Source organism: Manacus vitellinus, unplaced genomic scaffold (genome assembly GCF_001715985.3).
Source record: "Manacus vitellinus isolate BGI_N305 unplaced genomic scaffold, ASM171598v3 scaffold_15_pilon, whole genome shotgun sequence".
Classification (NCBI taxonomy): domain Eukaryota; kingdom Metazoa; phylum Chordata; class Aves; order Passeriformes; family Pipridae; genus Manacus; species Manacus vitellinus.
This window is the reverse complement of record NW_021939122.1, coordinates 4,856,796-4,881,677: the sequence shown is the minus strand read 5'-3', so window position 1 is coordinate 4,881,677 and position 24,882 is coordinate 4,856,796. Positions and strand designations below refer to the sequence as shown.

Here is a 24,882-nt window from a genome sequence, read left to right as displayed (position 1 = left end):
TAAATGTCAGTTCCCTGTTAGCTCCTATCACGATCAAACCGTTAGCAATGACCTAGTGAACTAAATTCGTGACCATCATGATTACTAGCTCCCCTGGTTTTCTCAGTACCACAGAAGCCACTAGCCCTCTGCTTTCTGCTTCCCCTGCCTGTGTGAACATCCTCAGAATTGCAGTGAAATACAGATCCTGAAATAGCATGGAGTGTACAAGGACCCGGTGAGGACATAACAAAAGAATAACCATGTGCTGCCCTGGTCTAACAGGCCTGAAGGGACTGTATGACACTGGCAGCATTTCTGTTTAGCTGTAAATCCTGTAATACAAGTCCTAGGGTATTCTGTGGACTGGCTAAGTCCATAGACTTCTTTAAAACCACTTGAAAGGAGACCAGACTGCTGGCAGTTTGCACTGCATTTATCATCATGTCACTCCTGTGCTTCTGAGCTCCTGGTCATTGCCTTTGGAAAAATCAAAGAAAACTTTCTGTTTGATGCATAATTTGTTTTCTGCTTTTATTTAGTTTTTTTCCTCCTTTCAGCTGTGGTAGTGTTTAGTACTTTAGAGGTTAAAGGAAGTAGAAGGTGCTGGTGCCATGTCAGCGTCAGCGTTACTAAAGCTCAGTGTTTGGTGTGCCCTGTTTCCATGCTCAGGATGAAACCATTAGCAGATTTAAGGTCAGAAAACAATTTTCCCTAGGCAAACTCAGAGATTTATGAACATCTTGCTTCCCTCTACTCTTGATTTCTTCTAACTTTTCCAGCACGGTAAAGCCAGAGTATTACCAAAGGTTTTCATTTAGGGCAGTGGAAGCACCATGCAAGCTCCCTTCTCAACAGTGGACTTCCACAGAGTCCATCAGCAAAGCTGCTATGAAAGCAAGATTTAACACAAAGCAAAGGATTACAAATGAAACCGTAGCTAAACCAACATTAATTTCTTAGAAATTAATTAATGCCAAAACTCCGTGGTTCATTTGAACACTGTGCTGACAATCATTTCCCCCCACAGTTGTGGCTCAGGAAGGCAGTTACCATTATCCCACTGCAGCACCGTGTTGTAGGTAAAGAAACAATTTCCCAAGTACTGCAGCAAACTTTCTAGACAGAAACCAACGCTTTAAATTACACACAGATCCAGAGACTGCCAGAGTGGATCACAAAGCATACGTTGGGCAGTAGAAAGAGATCTGTTGCATTTTCTTCAGTATTTTTGTTTAAGTAAGTTTAAACAAATACAACCACCAATTCCTTATAATACTGTGAAATAAAACCACCGCTGGAGAGAGAAGCGAGAAGTCAGATACAAGTGAAAAACCTTTCTCTTTACCACCAATAAATCCTTCAAAGACATTAATTTCTTTTCCACTATATCATCTGGCTCCTTACCCCACAACTACTATGGCCAGTCATGTTTCATCCAGAATATGTGTCATTTTCATATTGAAATTTAGCAATCACTCACATCTGAGATAACCTTCCTCATGTATATGTTGTGCAAAGAGAACAAAGTCTGTACAAAGAACATATGTGAATGGAAAAAGACCCAACAAACCCAGAACAGAAACCCCCAAACAATCCCATGTAACCCATAGGAACTTTAGATGAAGCAGGACAGTACCTGATGTTTGACACAACACAGTAGATAAATACAAAGCCATTTAGTATGGAGCACCTTTGTCAACACTAGACCTAGACTGGACCCACTCAGGGAATGGTAAAGTTGTACAAAGTTTAGACTATAACTTGGATTAATGAGGTTCAAGGAAATGGACATCTGAAAACAATGAATGGCTTTGCCACAATCATGACAATCTTTTTGGTCCTTCTTATGACAAAGCAAACACAGGAACAAGCAAATTAGAATAGCAGACAAGTTAATTTCTACCACAGGCCTCTTGGTACACTCCCCATTTACAGCTTTGATAAAGACTAGTGAACCTGTCCTTTTTGATGAAAGTATCTGATTGTCATTGTATAACACAAACTAGATCCAGAAACTTTCCCACCCAGAAATCAGATGGACTTAGCTTACAAACTGTGCCACAAAATTTCCCCAACACCTCTTGCAACCTTTAGCACAACTAAACCATAACAGGTAATAATCACTGCTGTCTCTGCAGTGCAGTGGGATTTTCAGTGACTGACTCTGTAATTCTGATCAGCAGAGACCAGAACTCAAAACTTCTGAGATATGAACAGTCATGCAAAGCCCACAGGGGAGGGAAAATAAAGAGAACATTCAAAGATCCACTTGCAGTACATTTCAAATCATACCTTCTTTTTGTTCTTAATCTGCATAAGTTCCTGAGAGCTTGGAAGGATGCAAGAAAATCGAGTAGGCTTCCTGGGGATACTCTTCTCAGCTAGAAAGACAAAGTGTCATTACAGTCAAACCTACCCCCAGAGTAGCACTCAGGCATGAGATGTCCCACAATAGTTTTCAGTTATGGAGTTTTGCTGCAATGTGCTGTCCTGCAAATGGCAGTCACACTCCTATTTAATTACTAAATTCCTCCCACCCACATTTTTTCAACACAATTACATAGCAGCTTCTTGTCTCAGACAATTTCACACATCCCCAGGATTTAATTTTCTGGCTATTTTGACTACCTACACTACTGATTCCCTGGAAAGCCCCTAAATGCCTTCAAAACACTAAGCACTGGTATGAATTTCACACACTTCTGCCCCAGAGTGACCCACCAGATCTAACCCCTCCCATAAGAAATGCCAGTTAGTAGGCATATACAGTCCACATAAAAGAAACAAACGTTCACCATATACTTTCTTCTGATTTTGAACACAACAGCTACAGTGGTCTACAGCATAGCAGAACTGGCCAGCAAATGTCAGGACCATTCTTAGCATATACACAGTCAGGGTACTGTGTCAGGGTACTGCAGAGACTATTACCTGCCTCACTTCCTCCTTCCAGTTCCGTGCAGCTCTCCTTCATCTGGTCAGCCATAAGGCATCCACTCGTGGGAGGACAGGCCCCAGCTGTCTCTGAGACTGCACTGGAAGATCTTCTCTCACTGAATACTCTCTCAATACCTGTAGAAGTTAAAAAAAAACCAACAAATGAACAAGCAAACAAACAAAAATAACAAAAATCTCCAAACCCAAATGAAAAACCCACAGAGAAATAAACCCATAAGCCAAGAAAAAAAAGCTAGCAACAGAGAAATAAGGAACTGATCACTCGAAACTGAGTATGTGCTTATTCAAAGGAGTTCCTGCCAGTAACTGTGACTTTGCAGTATCCTTAGAGTTTTGCCTACACGAATTCCAAGGCATAGTCTCATTCTGTTGTGATTGCCAGTCTTGACGTGGCCTTTATATAAAGCTCACATGAGCGGTGTATTTTAATATCTGTAAATTTTACAAATAGCAAGGTATATATATATACCTTGTGTAGTTATAAAACATGCAACAGGAAGACTGAAAACATGTATTTAAGCAGTTTACTATGTCAGCAACCAAAATGAGATCTCCAAGTTTAGCACAGGACTAAGCTTAATATTAAAATATCAGAAAAAGGGGTCTTACTATTGCTTGTTTCTTTAGTACTGTTGATGGTTTCTGGGCTGGGTTTGACAACTTCCTTCTCTTGTTGATGAATGTTACTCAGCACTTTGGCCTGGCAATGTGCTTCAGTGCTATCTATCACTGTCAGCAATGCTTCCAGAGACAGCAGATGAACAGTATACAGCTGTCCAGAAACTGGGAAGGCATTCTGGGAAATAACATGTCAGTATTAGTCAACTTTTGTACCTCTCTCACCATAACAGGGAAAGAAAGTCTCCCCCCACAGCTTGGCAAAGCCCAAAGAATAGAACAGAACACCCTAAGCTTTTCACCCTAAGCTTTCTAGCACGTAGTTAATAGTTTATTTGCTCTGACATTATTAAAGCACCATGGCTATTCTTTTCTCTTCTGCCTCCAAATGTTAAATGGCCTTGTTCATCCCTACAGCCTACTCACCCTGGATCTTTTGACCACTCCCATTCTTAAGTCCTGCATCTGTGCTCACCCTTGCCCTGTGGCTGCCCCTCCCTTCCCCAGCCACGGTTCAGCACCTTGGAGAGCAGCTTGGTGAGCTCCTCGAAGAGGTTGGCGCAGTAGTAGTCACAGTCATAGTTAATATACAGCTCGGTCACGAAGCTGGGAATCCTCCACAGCTGAACGATGGCTTCCAAAGCCATCTCCTTCATTTCATAGGGCATCTTTGGGTTTTCCACAGTGATTATTTCCATCAGCTTCTTGATATACATCTGGCAAAAACACAGGGCAGCCCAGTTTAAGGAAAGAAAAAAGAAAGCAGGGCAGTGAATAGCTTTGAGGACTACCGAAAGAGATTTAAGCTTCATCTTCCCACATAACATTCCACCTTTAATGATGGCTCATTCCAAAGGAGGTTGTAAAAAGGTTTCAAATAGTTCTACCATTTGGTGCACCTGGATTTCCTGTTCTAAAAAAAACAGTATGAAGGCAGGCAGCATAGTACACCAGTTTCAAAGACATTGGATTATCCAACAAGAAATGGCCTATACAGCCTATCCATAATACACTGAACCATTTATACAAAGGTCAGCTGACACTTAGACAGTATCTTATTGCCTAGCTATATGCATTCAACTGAAGGCCAATAAACTATTACTGGGCACCCAATGATATTCAAAAAACTCACCTCCAGCTGGAATTTCAGATGCTCTCTCATGCTCTCAAAGAGAAGAAAGCACACCCTGAGGGAAGCTGCATACAGATTGAGCCTTTCAACACTCAGTAGCTGAACAAGAAACAAAAAACTCTTTAAAAATTACAAAGGCAAGTCATCACGTGCTGTAAGTAGCAGTACTGTGGCACTGCAGGTATCACCTGCAATCGACCAGAGATCCACACATTGCCTCCCATAGCAATAGTATTTCAAAAAACAATTCCTTGTTCAATCTCCTGGTCTCACTTTTTGCTAGTGAGGATGAACATGCTTAATTCTCTTCTGCATGTGGTAATACTTCTACTACAACTTTGTTCTTTTGCCAAGTCCACAGAGCCTGTTAGTGGTAAAGGAACATGGGAGAGAACCTGCCTCCGAGATGGCCCCTGTGCAGTTAACAACCCGGTACTACAAAAGTTCGACCTACAATTAAACTGGTAACTTGCATCCATAATTACCTCAAAACCAATTATATCAAAACACTGTGTTATCCCACAGTAACAGTTCATTCAAATTGCCTTCATCCTTCCAGGCCCTGGTCTGCAGAAAATAGTACATGACAATCTCTCTGGCTTTGCAGCAGCACTATTCAGTGCAATTCAGAACTCTCATTGCAGTGCAGCAGAGAGCTTGTCTGAAGACTGAGACCTGCCAAACCTCATAATGCTAAATTCCAACAAACTATTTGATGCAAATTAGTATCTGACTGCCCAGTGCCATATGCCAAGTTTGCATGAGCCAGACTCACTTGAAATAGATGCCGGCACAACTCCTCCTTCACAAGTCCCAAGAGGGACTGGCAGTTTGCAATGGGTGCTGACTCCAGGGCAACAGTTAGCAGCTGCAGCCCCATGTGGATCATCACCTCAGAGTTGTGGCGGTCGTGAGGGTTGGTGAGGGAGATAAGAAAGCGGAACAGTTCTCTAATACATGGTAACCCATATGGGACCAGAGCTGCTCCTAAAGGAAAAGCAGAGATTAGCAGTCTTAACTTTGGGTTTGCTTTTTGCAGGTGCCTAGCAAGTGTTAAAAACTGAATTGTTACAGACCTGCTAAGGAATAGGAGCTTATCCCCCTCTTAGCATAAAGTGAAACAGAATAGTGGAAGGAGACAGGACTTTAGCAGCACTGCCCACCTCTTACCTTCTTTCTGGGAAGACTGAGTAAAACGTACTCCCCGGGGATTTACATAGTCCATGTCATGAACTGAGGCAGAGTCAGAATGTTCGGCTACAGATGTGCACTCCTCTAGGACCTCAGGGATAGACTCAACAGAAGCTGATTGGATTTTCTCCTCCCTCAGACTTTCATTCTTCATTGAGAACAGTCATTTGAGAAAGAAACAAAACAAGAGTTAACAAGCACTAGACAAGTTAAAAAAAAAAGGTTAAATGTTTACAGTTAATTTGGAACTATTACAACAACATAGGTCACTAACGGAAGAGGATCAGACAAACAAAATTTAAGAGAAAAGAAAGCCTCTAGATAATCTGCAACCCTCTCTACCCTTTCACTTACATCTAGCTCTTATATGTTTTACATAACTCTAGGTTATGAGATTAAGGATTTGACTTTAAAAATACTCCTATAACCTATCAGTTCTTACTGCCCCTGAGGTTAGAATTTGGCTTTTTTGTTTTAATTTCAGCACAGTACTTCTGTTTATGCCTTCCTAGCATTTTTACCATTCAAAGTACCCGCAGCTCTAATCCATCTTCTCAACAGTATTACTGTTGTGGGGGGAAGTGATTATGCTGGGAGTTGAAACTTTTCTTGAGAAGTTATAACCACATACCTGGAGTTCGGGCTGATTTTGATTTTCAGTGACTTTGGCCTCATTTGAAGGCATTCCTGCATTAAGTCCCAAAGAAGCGACTTGATCCAAGTCTGTCAGGTCTTCCTTGGAAGTTGTCTGTGAGGACAACTCCAAACCACTGTCTGTAACGGGGCTGACTGCAGATGAAACGTTTTCTGAGCTTCCAGAGGAGCTGGGAGAAGGAGCATCTATGAAAGCTACTCCACTTCCTGATGAGAAACAGAAGCAAAAAGATCACTATTACTCTTTCCGTCAACCACAAATTCATATATTAAATACAGCAACAAAGAATTACTTTCATACTACTTCCCACTACAAAAGGTCTCAGTTATGCATTAATGTATATGACACAGATAAACTAAGATCTCTTTTGCTCGGTATTAATGAATTAAACAGATGAACAGGTGAGATACAAGCAGTTCTCCAAATTAAAACACAATAGTTGGACTTTAACACTCAGCAAATAAGGAAAGTCACAGTTAGCTAAAGGGTGCAGAGGATTTACATAACTAAGAAGGAATCCGAAACTACTCCAGTACTTTCCTTCAAAGTGAGAGTTTTAACTTAAATCTACGGCACAAGCTATTTCTTTAATTCTCCCTAAACAAAGGAAATTGCAATAGCATTCAAATGGGTCTGAAATGGAGCAGTGAAAAATTTTTACTATTTCTAAATATGAGACAGTGCTCCAAGAATCTAAGTTTTCCTTTTGAAGAAACTCACATATTTGAAGCTCTCACTGTTCTGAGGAGAATTTAAAAAAATATTTAAACCACAAATATTTAAAAAAGAGAAGATATAGTGCAGAGCACAGTAATAAAGGTACAAACCAGAGTTATGAATTTAAGCATGAAATGTGTACAGTTTTGCACAGTGGTGTTTTATCACTGATTTGATTTTTGGAAATGTCTTGAATAAGTAGCAGATTGTTACTTGATTTTTAAGAAATGTATGACCAGTTTTGCAATCTTTTCTTCTTCACGTGCTAAGCCAGGATTCTGGCACCTAACACTACAAGGTTAGAGTTAATGACACGTTTTGTAAAACAACTCAACTTACCCTCTGAAATGTTACAGGAGTTAAAATGCTCTTTGACAGATTTTAATACCTATTTGAAAATTTAAATACAATGATGATTTATGTAGAGATAAGTTCTCATCTGCATGGATGTTCTGAGTTATAGGCAATTTGATCATATTTATTATTTCCTTAGTTTTCACTAATCATGCAGTAGTGTAAAACATACTTTGGATCTTTCACACTACATAGTTTCCTGTGATGGAGTAAGTGTCAGAACTAGGTCTTTTACATAGCTATTGTTTCTATTTTCCTGTCTGCTTTCTTTCACTGGTAATGTTTATGTCTGACCATCAAACTGTAGAGTGCATAAGAGACAGAGTACTTTGCAGCCAGAGGGACTCATTTATCCAGAGGAGAGTTTACAAAGTTATAACTATTTAGTCTATTCCTACACAACAATAAGATATGGAAGCCCCCAACATTACATCCTTAAGCTCACAGCACTAGTCACATATGGTAACACTTCTGCATGCTGAATCAAAGCACGTGAATAAGGATTCAGGCATATACCCATTAGTTTTCTACACACAATCCCCTTTCAGGTACTTTTGCTGTTCCCTCTGTTTTTTCCCTATATAACTCTTCAAGCCTCCTTACCATATCAAGGCCTCTATTCTTCCCATAACAGTCATAAGCACAACCCCTATTTCCCTGTCCCTTAATGAGTGTAGCCTTTATTCAAATTACAGGGACTGTGTGTGTGCACTTTCACTCTTCACATCTGTAGTGAGAGGTATGTTCATTCTCTCATCTTTGACACCTAAGATTCTGCACATCCCTTAGTTCTACCTATATATCTTCTGCAGTCACACTTTGCTCTTCCCTCTTTACCACCACACTCACACCCTTTGGTAAACACCTCGGGAACACGGGAAGGAACATGCCACTTAAGTTAGCAATCTCCTACTAAAGGAAACCTCCTCAGCTCCATTTCCCTTACAGAATCACAGAATCGATTAGGCTGGAAAAGAACTCAGAGATCATCAAGTCTGACTGAACAAAACCATGTCAACTAGACCATGGCACTAAGTGCCACATCCAGTTTTTCCATAAACACCTCCAGGGACGGTGACTCCACCACCTGCCTGGGCAGTCCATTCCAATGTTTAATCACCCTTTCTGTGAAGAAATTGTTCCTCATATCCAGCCTAAACTTGCCCTGGAGTGGTTTAACACTATGTTCTCCTGTCCTGTTGCTAGTTGTCCTAAGGTCTCCTGTTGCCAGCATTCCTGTTCTCAATCTCTTCCACATATCCAGTGCATCCTCCAACTCCTCTCCCCCACACGGCTGTCCATAACCTCAGTCACCTCTGCAGGTGCCCATTCCCTTTTGTACAAACTACCCTCATGAGGTTTGCTGAAGGCAGATAAATGCTGTCAAGTTATCCACAGGACCATGCCTTCCCCCAGCAATACGCATTTCCTGAAAACGCTTTCTCCTGGACCTGAAAAGCTATGATATGCTTTATTGCTACGGTCACTGAGAACTAATAGAAAAAAACTAATGCAAAACAACATGTTAAGAGAAATTAAATAAAAACAGGTTCAAAAAAAGCTCTAGGACTGATGCTGTCTTGTCTCTTGAAACAGATTTCAACTTACCTGTGCTATTACTAGCATTGCCTGCTGACTGTTCTGTCGCAGGAGAGACCTTAGTTACATGTCGAGGAGGCCTTGGTGATCTCTTCTGCTTTTTCCATTTTGATGACTCACTCATTCCTCCAGCTCTCATTTTCAACTGAAAACCAATAATCATTAAGAATATCAGTATTGCAAAACCACATAACATAATGGATTACCCAAGCCAACCCACAAAGGCTATCTCAAAATCCTCAAAGTCAGGCAATAGCACTTAAGTATATCACACAAATTAATCAGCACCTCAAAATCATGCAAACCAGCCCCTGACTCCCCACATATTAGCCAACAGTCCATGCCTGAATCAAGAGATAATTTACTGCAGTTACTCTGCTATAATATATATTTAACAGTTCAATTATGACAGCACTTCCATTTCCCTATCAATATCTCCCAGCTTTGAATTAGGATAAAGAATTCTCTTGGAACTACAGGTACATCACAAATCTCTTTACTTTTGCCAAAGCTTCCAGACTTCCAAAGGGCATCAATTAACGTATCTAAGTTAGGTCTGACACTCAACTAAAATTTCACCATCTATATATCAAGTTGAGAATGAAGCCCAAGCGCCCAGTCCCACGCTGCAGTCTGCAGCTCTGTCACTGATCTCTTGCCTCATTCACTCTTCATCTTTGTAGCAATGCCACATTCACTTTCCTCCGGGTATCCTTCACTGCTAACAAGTATTTCTCTAACACTTCACTGGCTGCTGGTGCATGTCACATTGCAAATACCACCCTAGTGATTTAGAAACAAACCTTATTCTGCTTTCACCTGCCTTCTGTCATTATTCTTCTTCAGATCTAAATCTAATCTAACTCTTGGCATCCTTCTTGACCAGGATCCTACTTCTAGTTCACATACAGATCTTTGATTGGACAAACAATGACACAGCAGGAGCAGTGCAGACTGTGTGGAACTTGCTGCAGAGTGCTGTTATTTCAGGCTTGCAGAAGCTCCAGAAGTTCCTAAAACACTATGGTATTTATTTACATGGCTAAAGGTAACGGCAAGCCTGAAAACAGGTTCCTTATAAAGTAAGCTCCTCCAAGTGCAGGATAGCACCTACTCCTGTGTTTGGTAGTTGCAGTCAGCTTTTCTGATGCTGTCAGACTTCTTCAGTTTGGGTGCAAGTTTAAGCACTGATCAGGCACCTTGTATGTTTCAGTACCAGTCCCTATTTGGTATTCTACTTTGTAAATTTATCACAGTTAAGTTTTATTTTAGGCTATAATATTCCTTATTTCTTATATTCCTAGAATCAGATTTCAATTATAGAGAAGACAGTTATATTCCTTAGTATCTTCCTTTTCCTGCAACTTGCCTCCTCTCAGCTACTACTTCTCTTAAATGCCAATAAACCTTCTAGGATCCACTACTGGTTTTCCTTCACTTTCCATTTTCCAGGTAGAATTCTAACTTGCTTTATGGGGCCTTGGCCTGTAATTCTTCTCATTTAAACAAAGCTTGTGAAAATGTTATGTCCCAGTGCAGTAAACCCTTTGTGTAACTTTTCTTTGCACCAAACTGTATTTGTTTGATGACTAATCCCCACATTTTAGCTATGCTACAGTTTCCTTGAGCGTGTTAATTAACAGATTCAGAATTACTTTGCTGCTTGTTATTTCTTCCAAATTTTGCAGCAACAATCTTCTTCTAAATCACTTCTTCTGACAAACACTCATGTGACAAGCACATAGCTAAAAATAAAATTTGGTAGATTTCAAAATGTTTTACAATGCTTATGGATCACAATCCTGTCATATAAAAATTGTCAGCTCTCTTATCTTTCCTATTTACTACTTCATAGGGCTATATAAAATATGCGATATCTTTGATTCTTGCCGATTTCTAAAATCTCTCTGAGCCTTAGATATTAAGTTTTATTCACTAAAGCCTTAACTTGCAAATTAGATCAGATAGTTTTATCTATCAACTATTCTAGAAATAGCCATATTAATTTTTTCTCCCTTTTCAGGAACTTATAAAATAAGATTTGAAGATTTATGGTTCATTGTACCAAACTACTTCAAGTAGTAAGAAAACCCGGAAGCATTACGTGTTAAACCCATTAAAGTCTGTTTCACAGAATTTCAAAACAAAAGACTTTGCTTCTAGTCACTAAATCCTGTTGCCATTATTTGCCAGGTTAAAAGTTACTTGCAGCAGGATGCAAAACCGAATCAGCAAAATGGAGGCAAGATACTGATAAGGGCACCACTCCTTTTTACCCTCAAGTCATGCTCTTGAGAAACATGTAACTTTTGGACCATTTTATCAGAAGATTCAAGCTGACAATTTAATTAATATTTCTAATCTCTTTCACACAGCACCAAATACCATCTCAGTTCAACACTAGTCCTTTTTGAAAAGTACTTTTTCTCAGACACAAAATCCACTCTTAGTGATTGTCCTGTGCTTTGTTTTAACCCTCAAGATTCCTCCTCTTGAGGTTCGTAAGATAAAGGCCCACTTGTCATCATCTTGATGAACCTGTGCCATCTTTCAGAGACTGAGTCACAACAACTTCACGTAGATGGGAAAGCTTTTTTTCCAGCACACAATATGACTCACTTGATTTTTTAAAGAATTTAATCAAAGTATAAAGCATTTAGACCAGAATCGAAATTTATTTGAGCTTTTTAGGTGTTTTTTTTTCTTGTTGTAGTGGTTTTTGGGGTGTTGATTAGGGGGTTTTTGGGGGGAGGAGGAAGGTGAGATTACCCAATAGATCTTCTCCATCTCACACCATCCAGTACTCCACAATCTACACAAACAGGTATCTTTTTATTAGAATTACCTAGGACTACCTCCTATATAATTTTGCCCTCCCTCCTTTTTTTTTTTTTCCAGTTTTGCTTCTTCTTTCGCTCCATTGTAGCAAACCATTGCATAGATGTAAAAAATTTGAAAAAGTAAACAGAAATGCTTAATCGAAATGTTTCACTGTCAAGAGGCTATATCCTATTCTAACAAATAAACACTGAGTTTGGGAATTCTAAAACAATGCATGTATCAAAGGACAGCAAAGTAACATCTTTCTTCCTGGATTTTGTTTTGAATTAAAAGGTAACAATCCCGTGACTCCTTGCTTTTAACATTTGTACAAAAACTGTAAAAAACACTTCTATGGTTTGCCTTTGACTAAAGGAACTATTTTTAAAGCAGTTTTTACCTTAACTTTCAAGGCATTTCCTGATTTCGCTAGAAAGCTTGGTTGTATTGTTAACAGGCTGAGATCTTAAACCCAAAGTTGCCTTCTCGACTAAATGCAGCAGCTAAATAGCATTTAATAGATCATTAACATATCCTGAATCTTAAACATAATCTAAAACTCTCCTTCCCCCTCCAATGCTCGGTGATATTATAGTTGCATTAGTTTTCTAATTATCAATGTCCTTGAAATTAGATTAAGCTTGTACTTTTGACAGTAAAAACTACCTGAAGTTAGTATTTAAAAAATATTCTTTAAAAATCAGAGTATAGAGGGAGTTCAGAGCTACTGTTCTTTCATCTGGGAATGCAATACAAATTCAATTACATTTATATGAGTTACCTTTGGATAAAGAAATGTACACAAAATTTCAGAAGAAAAAAAGTAGAAGATTCCAAATGCTTCCTTTGATAGATGAGGTTTTAACAATAAAACCCTGGCTAAGGTCTAGGAAGGTGAAGAAAAATGTAATACTAGAAGATTCTTTTTAAAGGGACTGTGAATCTCATTTTTCTACAAGTCACCTTACCTGTACTCGTTTGTTTTTCCATAAGATACTGTAAGCCTCAAGAGAAAAGGGCAGGGGCCAATGATTAGTAATTAAAGTGATTATACTAAAACATGAGCTCATTCTAGATGCAGCATGGAACTGGTCAGCACACCAAGTAGCTTTCAAGACACAAAAGCATGCAGAGAGAACGCAGTCCACGATCCAAGTCCTGGAGACACCGATGCAGTCCAGTCATCTCACTTACATACATACCTGTACTGCAACAACTAATGAAGGTTATTTGGTGAAATGCATTTATGCATCTTAGGCAACTGTGAACACAGTCCACCCCCAAAATCTCTGAAAACTCAGATTTAGGTTCCTCGTGACCCACTGCAGAACCCAATGTTCTATTGCAAAGGGAAACATTTCGTAGCATTTTCTTCTGTGTAACTACATAAATCTGGAAGTCTTCAGCCACTGTCTTTTCAAACTGTGCTGTTTGGATAACTATTTTGTCCTAGACACAGGACAAAGAACGGCACTTCTAAATATTCTGTTCAACTCTGTTTGGACCAAATCATATTAATGGCAGACAAGAACTAAAGCTACCTTAACCTTATGAACCAACATGGAAAACTGAGAAGGGTCCCATCTAAGTTAGTTTTTCAGGGTTTCTATAACTGGTCCAAACCCAATAATCTGCAGGCTACAGTAATTCTTTAGGAGTATTTTTTGGGGGAATTAGCAGGGATTAACACATTTTGTAAATCCGTTCAGCCCCACTCATACCCCATTAACAAATACTGTGCTGGGAAACAAAGTTAATTTCAGCAGAAACGTGGCCCAAAATGTTTAAAATGTACAGCAGCTTCTTCCAAAAAAGCTTTAGAGAGCATTGAACTCTGTGGCTCTGTACCAAGTAACAAAGCTCAGAGATTCACCTTGAATAAAAATTTTTAAGGCATGCTTGGTCAACTCCTCAGGTATATTTGCTACATCTATAACCAAGATGAACAGCTAGGATACGCAACACTTGAGACTTCAGTGACCAATCTACACTTTTTTATGTTTCTTTTCTTTGGTTTTTCACTGTCAAATCTCACCCATGCCCTCCCACTCCTTCAGAGGATGCCCTGAGGGTATCGTAGGTGGCACTCACCAAGACACTGAATGCTTCAGTAAAACAAGGGTCTCTCCCTCCCAAGCCTGATGCACCTCTCCTACGATATGCCTAGCACTAATCACTGCCCCCAAACGCACAGCAACCATGGCATGCACTGTCCCCAAAAGCCATGCTGTGTCAAATGAGTGGAGGAAGATTTGCTGCACACAACGTAACTATCTCTCAAGTGGTGTTTACAAGAGAAGGAAGAGGGGAATAAGGTAAGAAGGGAGAAGGGAGAGAGAGACCTTCAGGTTCTTAAAGAGCAATACCCTCTCTAATTGGTTCAGAGCTTTGGCCTGTTCCCCACTACTTAGCTCCAGTTTGTTGAGGAGACATGGAGAAATCTGTGAAAGATAGGCAAATGCATGGTTTAAACAAAGCAAAATAAACCCAAAGAGAAGAATAACCTGGTAGAGTGCAAGGCTGCAGGGCAGACTCCTGGCATGCACAGCGAAGAGACAGTACAAGGAGCTGCACAGAACACAACAGAGCATCACTTAACCGAGCTGGGAGCAGCCATCACTCGGTAAGGGGAGCGCAGCCTTCCTAAATTCAGTCACCTTCACTTTTCACCTGTGCACAGATCATGACAAAGTCTAATACCTGCAGTACATTAGCCTGATCTCTTTTAGCTTTCCTTAGGCCAGCCTATCATTATCACAAATCCTGTGACTGTTCTCCCACAGCAAGGGAAAACAAGCAGTCATTAGGTACATACAAGAATTAAAGCTCCAGGCTAGTTTCAGATTCCTACAGCGAAGCATTCAATCTCTCAAAACACTGCTATACTGGCTCTAAAATGTACATTTACCTATGTTGCCCCTTTTCTCAACTCATTAAAATAAAAACAGAGTGGAAGTTATAAAAAGTATATTCAGCATTAAGTTCAGACAGTTATTTCTTCTCTAGTGCTCTTCTTCTCATCCTGTTGCTTTCAATAGTAGAATCCTTTACATTTATTGACATTCTTCATATGGAGGATAAAGAATACAGAAGTAGATATGGAGGTTCCTCAAGAGGACCTCCCTCCATCTAAGAAATTATTACATTAATAATCATATAAGGTCATGGTATTCATGGTATTTGAAATACTGAATCCAGCTGTTAAAACCCTCACTGTATTGAGTAAGATTGTGGCATTATAACCTCAGAAAATTGTGCATTTAGGGAAAGGAAGATAAAAAAAGAGTCTACTTCGATTTGGCTGCTAATGGATGGCACTGACCACGTGAACTAAGGTTTTCACTACACAATGTAGTGAAACCCACCAAAGTTTTTTCTGCAATAGCCCAATTTCATAATGCTTTCATGCTGTTTCACCAGCCTCCAAAAGTTCCTTTCTACACACAAGGAACTGGACAAATATATCCTGAGAGCTCAGTATTAGACCTGCAGTGAATGAAGAGAAAGAAGCTGGAGAGAGAGCAGAAGACAGCAAATAACTAGACAATGTCACCATCAGGTCCCATAATTTGCTGGGGTTTTCTAGCCCAGAGCAGCTGATGGCTGTTCCCAGAATCCAGATTGTCTCACTTAGGCAGCAATATCATTAACAAGATTTGCTACTGGGCTTAATCCCACAGAATTAATGAAGCTATGTCCATTTATGCGGTTAAACATGCTCTTTCAGTGAACTAGGGACTTGCAGGAACAAAGAAATACAAGTGTGAAAACAAACAGTATAGAGAGGAGCGCAAGCCCAAGACATGAGCAGAACAGTCAACACAGTGCTGAGTCTTACCTTCTTCATGTTCGTTCCCATGTAGCTTTTAGGCTCTTCCTTAAACTGAGGCAACCTGAAATGTAAAGAACAAGCCAAAATACATAAGCTTACTTGGGTTAACAAGAAGGGGACAGAAACAGGCTGGTCTTTCCAGCAGATACTGCAGATACTAGAAAAACAAAATCAGGTTTTCTCCACAAAAAGAGATGCTCCTAGTTTGTTTTCCTGACAAAATCTGCTGAGGGTAAAAAAAACCCACACAAGTATGAGAGGTGCTTTGCATGCTATTACTACTAATGGCAGTTTTTCTGTATTGATTTTCATGTCATGTAAGTACAGTTTATTTTCCTTTAGGGTGTTTTCAGCAGTGGACTAATTACATTTGTTCAAAACAAGTTTCTCTGATGCTGTTGAAAACAACTGCTGAGCCAGTGTCATCCACAGCAGGACTCTTGCAGTGTACATGTTATTACTAGTCATGGAAATTGTTTTCTTTGAGTTTGTAGAAACCCCAGTAGTTGTCTTCTGTTCTGCATCATATAAACACAGTTGTGGCACACAGTGGGTATAAATTTAAGCTGAAAGCTTTGAGATAAGCAGTTCCCATCTCAGAATGACGCAGACTGCCCTCAAATGTGCTACCAAGTGACAACTCATACAGCTCTACAACTCCACACACTCTGCTCTCCCTTCTGTTCCTTTACTACAGTTCTATCTTTACTTGCTAAGGGGGAAAAAAGCCTTAGAGCACGGCTTTGGTTGTTTCTTTTTCTGGAAAACAAGATGACCAAACCACCCCTGCAGTTGCCGCCTCTGCCTTGCTTCTCTATCCCTGTCCACAGGCACAGATGGTGGTGGTGTCTCTAAGACTTATCAAGAAGGATAGAGGAGAGGATACACAGTAAGTAATGAATAAGCACCAAGTAAAATTCACATATGTATTTTGAGAAAAAGTAATGTGGTCTCTCCTCTTTAAAGAGATTGATTCTGACTCTGTCCCACATTCATCCAGTGCACTGCATGCTGCAGGGTGCCCAGAGGAGAAAAAAACCTGAGCTCCCACTGGAATTGAGTGTGACAATGGAAAAAAACCGTGATACGACTCTTTTCAGAAGCTGCCAGTTTTACTACAATCCTTTTCTCCTAGAAGTATTTCTGTATCTGCACATTTCCTTTTTACAATACCCAGAGAAAGTCTATGATTATTTCACTATTTAGAGAAACAGTTTTGAAGCTAAATAACTTAACTGAGTTCAAAAGAAGTAATCTTAATGACCTGAAGGGGGCTGAAAAGGGCAGAACATTTGTCCAGGACACATGACTTCAAGAGTTTAAAATTCTCTTTGACATATGAGGTCAAAGCTCTCATCTTGAAATCAACATGTGGCTATTCAATACTATTTCTATTCTGAAGAGAGCTATATTTTTTAGAGTATTTTTTTTTCAGTGAAGTTTGCATTCTCTGTCCTCAAACTGGTTCTCTATCCTAAAGCTCTTCATTACTTGGCTGTCCATCTCTCCTCAAAGGACACCTCAAACCAGGCAACCTTCTCTACCTCTGTCTCCCTGCAGTCTGACAGGGTCACCCAAGAGAAAAGTGCCAAATCCTTCATCCCCTTCCACCTCTAAATAATGACCATTTTGGATGATTTTTCTGAGGGCCCTTAAGTGGAAGTGTGGAATCCTTCTGTCCTTAGAGGGCCATCTTGGCAATGCTGAGGCAAACACAAGCAGGTTTACCTTGTGAAGAGCAGCTGCACCATGTCGACCAGAGTGTGCTCTGCAGATTTTCTCAATAACTCTGCGAAGACAAAAACAAATAACACAGGTGTCATTACTCAGTGTGATATTATCAAGAGGCTTCTTCAAGCAGACTCCCCTCCGAGTCTTGTTTACAGAGATTACGGCAAATTTATTAAAACCAGCTCCAACACCGCATTGCTGCAAATGGTCACGGCATCACACGGTGGCGCCACACAGCTGGGGAAAAGAGCAGCCCAAAGTTGCACCGGGAGCGCCTTACAAATTTTCCATGAAGTTGTAGAAAGACACAATAATACAAGGCTCAGCAGCTTTCCATGGATGCATCTTCTACAACAGAACTAGTTAATGCTGAGGAAACCTGATCATTTCTTAGGTGCAGAAGCGTGAGCAAACCTACCGCTGAGTCTCATTTCGAAGCATATGCGGAAACAGGACTGCATGATCTCACACACGGATTCATTGGTGAGGTGGGCTCCCACCGGAGTGAGCAACAAGGTCCTCAACACCTGCAAAGAACAGCACCCGTATGTACCACAGTGCAATGACACTTGCATGCACTTCCAAGAGAAGGTTGGTTTCCTCAAGAAAGACTGCCGTGAGCAGAAAACCTAAGGGTTCTCCAGGACTCATTTCAAACTGAATGCTGTGCACAAGAAGCCCATTAGGAGACAAGAATGATCTCCTGATCCACTTCTAAAAGAGGCCTGATATGCTGCATGCTACCCAATATTTAAATTGAGGAACTAGGTATCTGCTCAAAAGTACACAGACAAAAGAGGTATACAGTTCATAGGTTTGTCTCTACAAAGATCTTTTCTCAAAAATAAGTTTCAGAGCTCCATGCTTAATTTACTCCCCACTAACACAGACCATGCACAAGGTAGGATTATCAACACTACCACATTATCAAGCCTCTAATTTTAAAATAATTTAATTTAAGCTTTTAATTATTTTCATTTGGAAAAGCTTTTACCACAGGTATATGAGCCATCTGTTTAAAAATAAAGTCTGTCACTAAGCTCCTACAGAGTCAAAACACTGCTCCCTCCTCTTCATCTCCATGTAACAGGATATGTTCCACAACAGGCAGCAACCATTATGGTAATTACCATTTCTCCCCACTTACCTGTAGGATTTTCATCAAGACAACCTCATCACTCGCATGATCTGTGCCCACAAATCGGGCATGAGTGACAGCATCTGCCATGTTCTCCATACCCTCTGCTGTGCCCTCATGGCTGGGATCTGAATAACAGAATAAAAATATGTGTCAGGGAACAGCCACCTACAGCCTACCACCTCTGTGGGGAGACATCTACACGGAGATACTGTGTGGCCTTCTGCTTCCTTAATTTGTGTGACTTGCAGTAAGTTGACCCTACAAGAGCAAAACTCATGTCCCAGTAGCAGAAAGGTTTTATAACTGGGAGCTTTCAGAAACACTTTATTAAGTTTTTCTATATTTGTAAAAAAATGTAACCTAACAAAGAAAATAATTACAATTCAGTTGTTACTGGTTCTGTATGTTATTAGATATTAACTTCTAAGATTGTGTCCTGTTCCCTAACCTATACCACAATCAGCTGTTAAATGCATTCAGTCCCTCCTCGGGGATAAAGAAAAAAAAAGCGCTTAAACATAGGGAACCTAAAATTTACTCTCATGAGGAGAAAATGCCAAACAGGTTCCACTAGACTGAGAAGGGAAAATTGTTTCTTGTTCTACATCCTTCCTAAGGAATAAAAGCTGGGAAGGAATGGACCAGTAGCTTTCCCCAGAGAAAACAGCAGACAGACAGAATCACAGTTGAGGTATCGGAGTTGCAGGCCTCCCACTTCAATCACTCATCAAGGCTCCTTCTCTCTGTTTCAGTCTTTTGTAGCTACAAACAATGGTGCAGTTGAGAGAATATTTAGGATGAGATTGTTGTTAGTAACTGTATCTTGTGCTACATTACAGTGGCTTCAGAAAAGCTGCCTCTGGCTTTGATTTCATTCGCACTTAAAAATATGGCACTGGGCAAGAATCTTGATACCCTCTTACCTAAACAGTCATTAGTCAAGAAAGGAGACAACCTAAACACGGTTAATACCTCATTAATTGGCAATGGGGCCTCTTGAACTCCAGCAAGAATAAAGCAGACAAAGGAATCAAGCAAGACCTTGTATGCTTTGCAGAGAAGCTTTGCAGACTCCCTCTTTGACTCCACTAACATTCACACCTAGGAAGGGCTAAGCCCTAGTTATTAAAGAAAGCTGCCTTTATTGTGGTCAAAACAGAGCAGCCTCCACCATGCTGTGGGGATTCTGAGGGGCTGCAGGATAAGGAACTTCTAACAGTGCATAAAACTAAATTGTCATCAGTGTACTTCAGAATCCCATAAATCTGCATAGGAACAGTGCTTCACCATCTATTACACATTCCTATTAAGAGCAGAGCTTATCTACTTTTGACATAGTTCACACACACATCTTGCATAGTTGATAGTGAATTCCTCTCCTGGTTTGCTAGGCAAACCTCACTGATCTATCAAGGAGTCTGTTCTAAGACCAGCTGGTCTTTTTTTACCTGGTTCAGCAGCACCACCCAACAGGATACCAAACTGATATAGGGAGGCATTCGGTAAGAGGCCTGGCTGTCAAAGGCAGTTCTCTGTGTACCTTCAATAATGGCTTATAATCCTGTTAGAAGCTACCACTTTTCTACCAGAGGCAGTAAAATCGGTCAGATGTTGGTGTCTCATGCACTCTTATTCATAAAAGGAAATAATAGCTTAAACCACCGATGGTGATGTAGGACCATTCTGAATCGTCTTAATTAAATTAGGCAGAGACCAGCGGTGTTACAATGCCAGCACCTACGTTAGCATTACTGTTAACCAACCTCAACAACTACAGTGGAAAGCAGCCAAGTGGGAATCAAGAGGAAAAAGCCACTTGCTGCAGAAAAGGCTCCCACAGACAGAACACACAGATTCACTTCACTGTCACCTCTTCTAGCAAGTGTGAGTTGCTCGAAGCTTAGGGATACATTTAGTTGTAGTTATGGATAAACAGTATGTGTGAAAAGGAAATGCAAGCAAGTTGCACATATGCTTCTTTAACAGATCTATGAGTACTGCTTCACTGTTCTAGCCCCTACCTTCAACACCTCTCTCTCAACACACATCACGCCTGACTACTTCAGTTCTGGCTCCCTGCAACAGCACTGCAAATTCAGGTCAATTTATAAAGCCTCTTGAGTTCAATTAAAAGCACAGATACTTCTACTTGCAGAAACAAGATACAGAAAAAAAGCAACCCGTTTCTTTGTTCCCTTGTGAGAAAACAGTACAGAAAGATATGTCGATGTCTGCTCAGAATCACTAACAAAAAGAAGTTTGTATGAGCAAAACACCAGTTTCAAAATTGCCACCTACAATGCAAAGATCTAGAGATCCCATCTAGATATACACATTTTATATGGGGTGCAGTCTTACAACAGGTGGGCAAAAGAACAAGCAGAAATCAGAAAATCCAGGCTCCAGGAAAGCCAGAAGGCTGTTCAGTATTACCTTTAATGGAACTAAAATAAATCACCAAGGAGACAGAGAAGGTAGACAGGAGAACAAGCTTTAAACTCCCTAAAATGGCAAGTCATCTCACTGGAAGCTGAGCAACAACTACTTACTTACAGATACATAGTTTTCAGGAACATCCAGGAAAGTTAACTTTAGAAATAGAGCCAGAAGTTGCTGTGGACACACTGTGACAATAAAAAGAGCACACACCTTTTCTGAGGAAAATACAGAAAACCCCAGCTCTGAAATTTAGCCCCTAGTCTTCCAATAGCTAAAGTTTGAACTCATCAAATAGGCTGACAGCTCACTAGCTACCACAAAACTGCTGAGCAAGGAAATAACTAATCTGAGGGATAAAAATCAATGGGAGTTTAGTATTGTCACACAGTTTTCTAGTACTTTAAAAGTTACTATGTAATTTATCTACTAAAACTCCTGTAAAAGCAGTACTTAGAGCAGAGGATAATCACTGTAAGGGTAACTATTCCTACTAAAACGGTGGATATCAAGTCGTTTTATCTAATTGAGCTGGGATTGCACACTATACTATTACTGAATTTGCAATTCAGACTACTAGAGATCAGAAGTCTCAAAGCCTACTCAAGAATTATTCTTTTCTAACTGGTTTTAAAATATACCCTTCAGCAATACTGGCCTAAAAAGGAGACAGATACCTGCTGACGTGTGACAGAACAAGAAAAACAATGAGACTGCACAAGGATTAGCAATTAAATACTTTGGAAATGGGAAAAGAAAGCCATTTGAAACATAGATATTTATCAGAGGAGTTTGGCCCTTTCACTGCACCCTGGTTTTTGACCCAGCATGTGCAGCAAAAGCCAACCACTCACAAAACAGATAGAGTTAATGTCACTTTTTTAAAAAGTGCTGTTTTCACCTGTCAGTTACACAGCCCCAAAATGCACCACAAGTATCTGCCACACTGCAATTTCCCCACCGTGGTTGTGCCAGCATCCTTCTCTCTTTCTTGTTCCATATAGTTTGAAACAGATTTGTATATTAAAAACAGTTTTAAGCTTTTACTATCTTTAGGCAAAGTCTTTAGACTACCTTTAGTCTCATATTACAAAAAAGAAATTATAAGACCAAAAAGCTTTAATTTAACAACACAACCCTAGCCAGATGTTCAGTCAGCACCACTAATCCCAGCCTCACTGGTATCTGGAGCAGCACAAAGGACAAGGCTGCTCTGAATGTCACCTGAAGCAACAACGAAGGTCTCAGATTACAGGTTCTGTTCCACAAAAAAGCCAGGCAGAGAGGCTTTTCCACTGTCTGCTACAAAGACACACAGTCACCAACAGTTACAGGGATGCACCCTCGCTGGAGTGACCCAATTAATATTCTAAACAACAAGTAGCTAGAGAAAGGTTACAAATTCTTAACCACATTTTTTCCTGTTTCTGCCTCAAATCAAGTACTTATAGATGGTTGCCTGTGTAGACATTTGTCTTGGACATGTGATACAAGCCTCATGTTCTGATCCCACACAGAGCATAAAAGCCTAGACGAAGAGTCCATCCCTCCTTCTAATGCTGAAAAGTCATATATTTTGCATTATTGCTTAATCCTTCAGAGGCACATGTTTTACAGGCATATTTGTGAAGATTTCTTCATTGTCCTAGGAAGTTATGTCATATTGCATCATTCTAGTTATATTTTTGCCACTTAATTACATCAAATGCTGTCCAAAAATTGATGTCTAAATACACTATATTTTCACCCAACTCTTAACATCTTTTTCCTGAAAGTCTCCATTTTTGCTCATTTTAATTCTGTGCCTTTCCCACAAAAGTGGTTTACACCTACATAAAGCCCTTTCTTTCTCTAACTTCCTAACTTGAAATAATGAAATATTTAAAACAACAGTACCAAAAATTCCGTGGTGTTCACTTACAATGTGAGGGAGAAAAAGAACTGAGAAATCTGAACTTGGGGGGAAAGAATACTGGTAAAATGATTTTCTTCAAATGAGACTACTTATAAACAAACATAGATAAATTTTGTAATTCACACAGGTATGATCAGAAAGTACTGACAGAACTTACAGAGAAAAATCGAGCACCACTAACAACAGGATGACACATGGATGGCAGACAGAAAGCCAGCTAATGAGTTACAAGCCAGCTGAGCCATGGGAACTGACCACATGCACATTATTAGCTTTTCACAGATACAAAGGAGAATGTGCAGATTTGAAAGTGGCAGCAGCAAAACTGTCTCTGCCATGACAACTGTGGCAAGTGAAGAGTACTGGCACACCACTGGATAAGGTCTGGGACCAGGCAAAAAACCATCCTCACTCTAGAGCAGAAATATTAGTCCACAAAACTAAATAAATCCTACTGTGTTTCTGTATGTTACAACATTGTAATCCAAGCTGGTATTGTCCCCTCCCTGCGCCTCTTGCTCGGGTGGCATTAAAAAGCAGCTGGTGCCCACCACAGTCCTGCAGCAGGCCATAAGCACACACAGCAGTCAGGGCAGACTAGAAGCTTTGGCTCCATCTCCAGACATTCTGTAGCGACATGAAAGATCAGCCAGTTTGATATTAAGAAACTGCAGATGCCTATTTCCCCAGTGTAAATGACAATTTTCCTGTTCCCCTGATCTCCACGCTAAGACTGCAAGCATGTATCCTGGCCAAAGACACAGCTCACAGAGATACATTTGGCTGGCATTTTGGTAAATCCCAGGAAGTCACATAACATACCTATTAGTGCATATGAGAGGAACTTATTCACAGAGGTGAGAGCCAATCCAGTTATGGGACCTGTAGTGTCTTCAGAACGGATGACTTCCAGAAAAGGTCGAAGAAAGACATTGGGTTCAATTTCAGATAGCTCTGTAAAATAAAAAGAATTTTAAAGAGACATTAAATTAGACTTCATTCATTAGGATTAATTTTCTCTTTAAGAATCTACAGCAAGTTTCATCTCAGAGGAAAAAGGCCTTCTCCAGCTTACTTTTAGAAGGCTGGTGGGAAGGTCAGTGCTGCTTTTAAATATATACACACACAAACACGCACATACATGTATATGTATATATATATATATTTTAAAAGCAATGGCTTGTGAAGTTCAGTTTCTTATGATCTTCAAAACAGCCTTCTGAAGCCTTCTAAAGTCTGACTGTATGAACACTGTAAACGCTACAGAGGCCACTGCTGCCTAAATTCATGTTTTAATTCATTGGGAGACACAGTTGCATTTTCCTATTGCTCCTGAATTGTGTGATCCCATGAACTATCTCTGCCCCATCTCCTGCTATTTCTCTAACATCCTACTACAGATACAGCCTCATGTTCATTACATGCAAAGTACAAATGAACAACCACCAGGTTGGTTGAAACTCTTGCAGCTCTTTGCTTGAATACAAATTGCATTTCTGCAACACCAAATGTTTGCTTGGCAAAGACACGAAAACTCCATAAGATAAACTAATTTAAAAACTCTTCTTATTCTTAGAATACTCAGAATATTCTCAGAAATATATAAGCCTCTCAACCAAAGAAATAAAAGGGGTACTCTTCTCTACTTGCTGCTTTGGACAAGAAGGATCCCCTCTAAAACTGCAGTACAAAAAGGCAAATGCACTGAGCTGTTGAGCTGGAGAAAAAACAACTAACAAGCTTCCTAAACTTTCCAAGATGATCAAGGGACACTTTGGGAATGAAAAAGAAATACAAAAGA

At 40.0% G+C, this 24,882-nt stretch overlaps 1 protein-coding gene across 1 annotated transcript in view; it reads right to left on the bottom strand.

Moving 5' to 3' along the window:
* GBF1 (golgi brefeldin A resistant guanine nucleotide exchange factor 1) overlaps nucleotides 1-24,882 on the bottom strand; it is a 116,397-nt gene that overhangs the window by 33,294 nt on the left and 58,221 nt on the right. The window contains exons 4-10 of the mRNA XM_029958478.1: nucleotides 23,904-24,035; nucleotides 18,737-18,855; nucleotides 18,008-18,116; nucleotides 17,587-17,647; nucleotides 15,865-15,919; nucleotides 9,216-9,351; nucleotides 6,513-6,742 (exon numbers count right to left, since the gene is read on the bottom strand). Of these exons, the coding sequence (XP_029814338.1) occupies nucleotides 6,513-6,742; nucleotides 9,216-9,351; nucleotides 15,865-15,919; nucleotides 17,587-17,647; nucleotides 18,008-18,116; nucleotides 18,737-18,855; nucleotides 23,904-24,035 (842 nt within the window). The remainder of the gene's footprint in view (nucleotides 1-6,512; nucleotides 6,743-9,215; nucleotides 9,352-15,864; nucleotides 15,920-17,586; nucleotides 17,648-18,007; nucleotides 18,117-18,736; nucleotides 18,856-23,903; nucleotides 24,036-24,882) is intronic.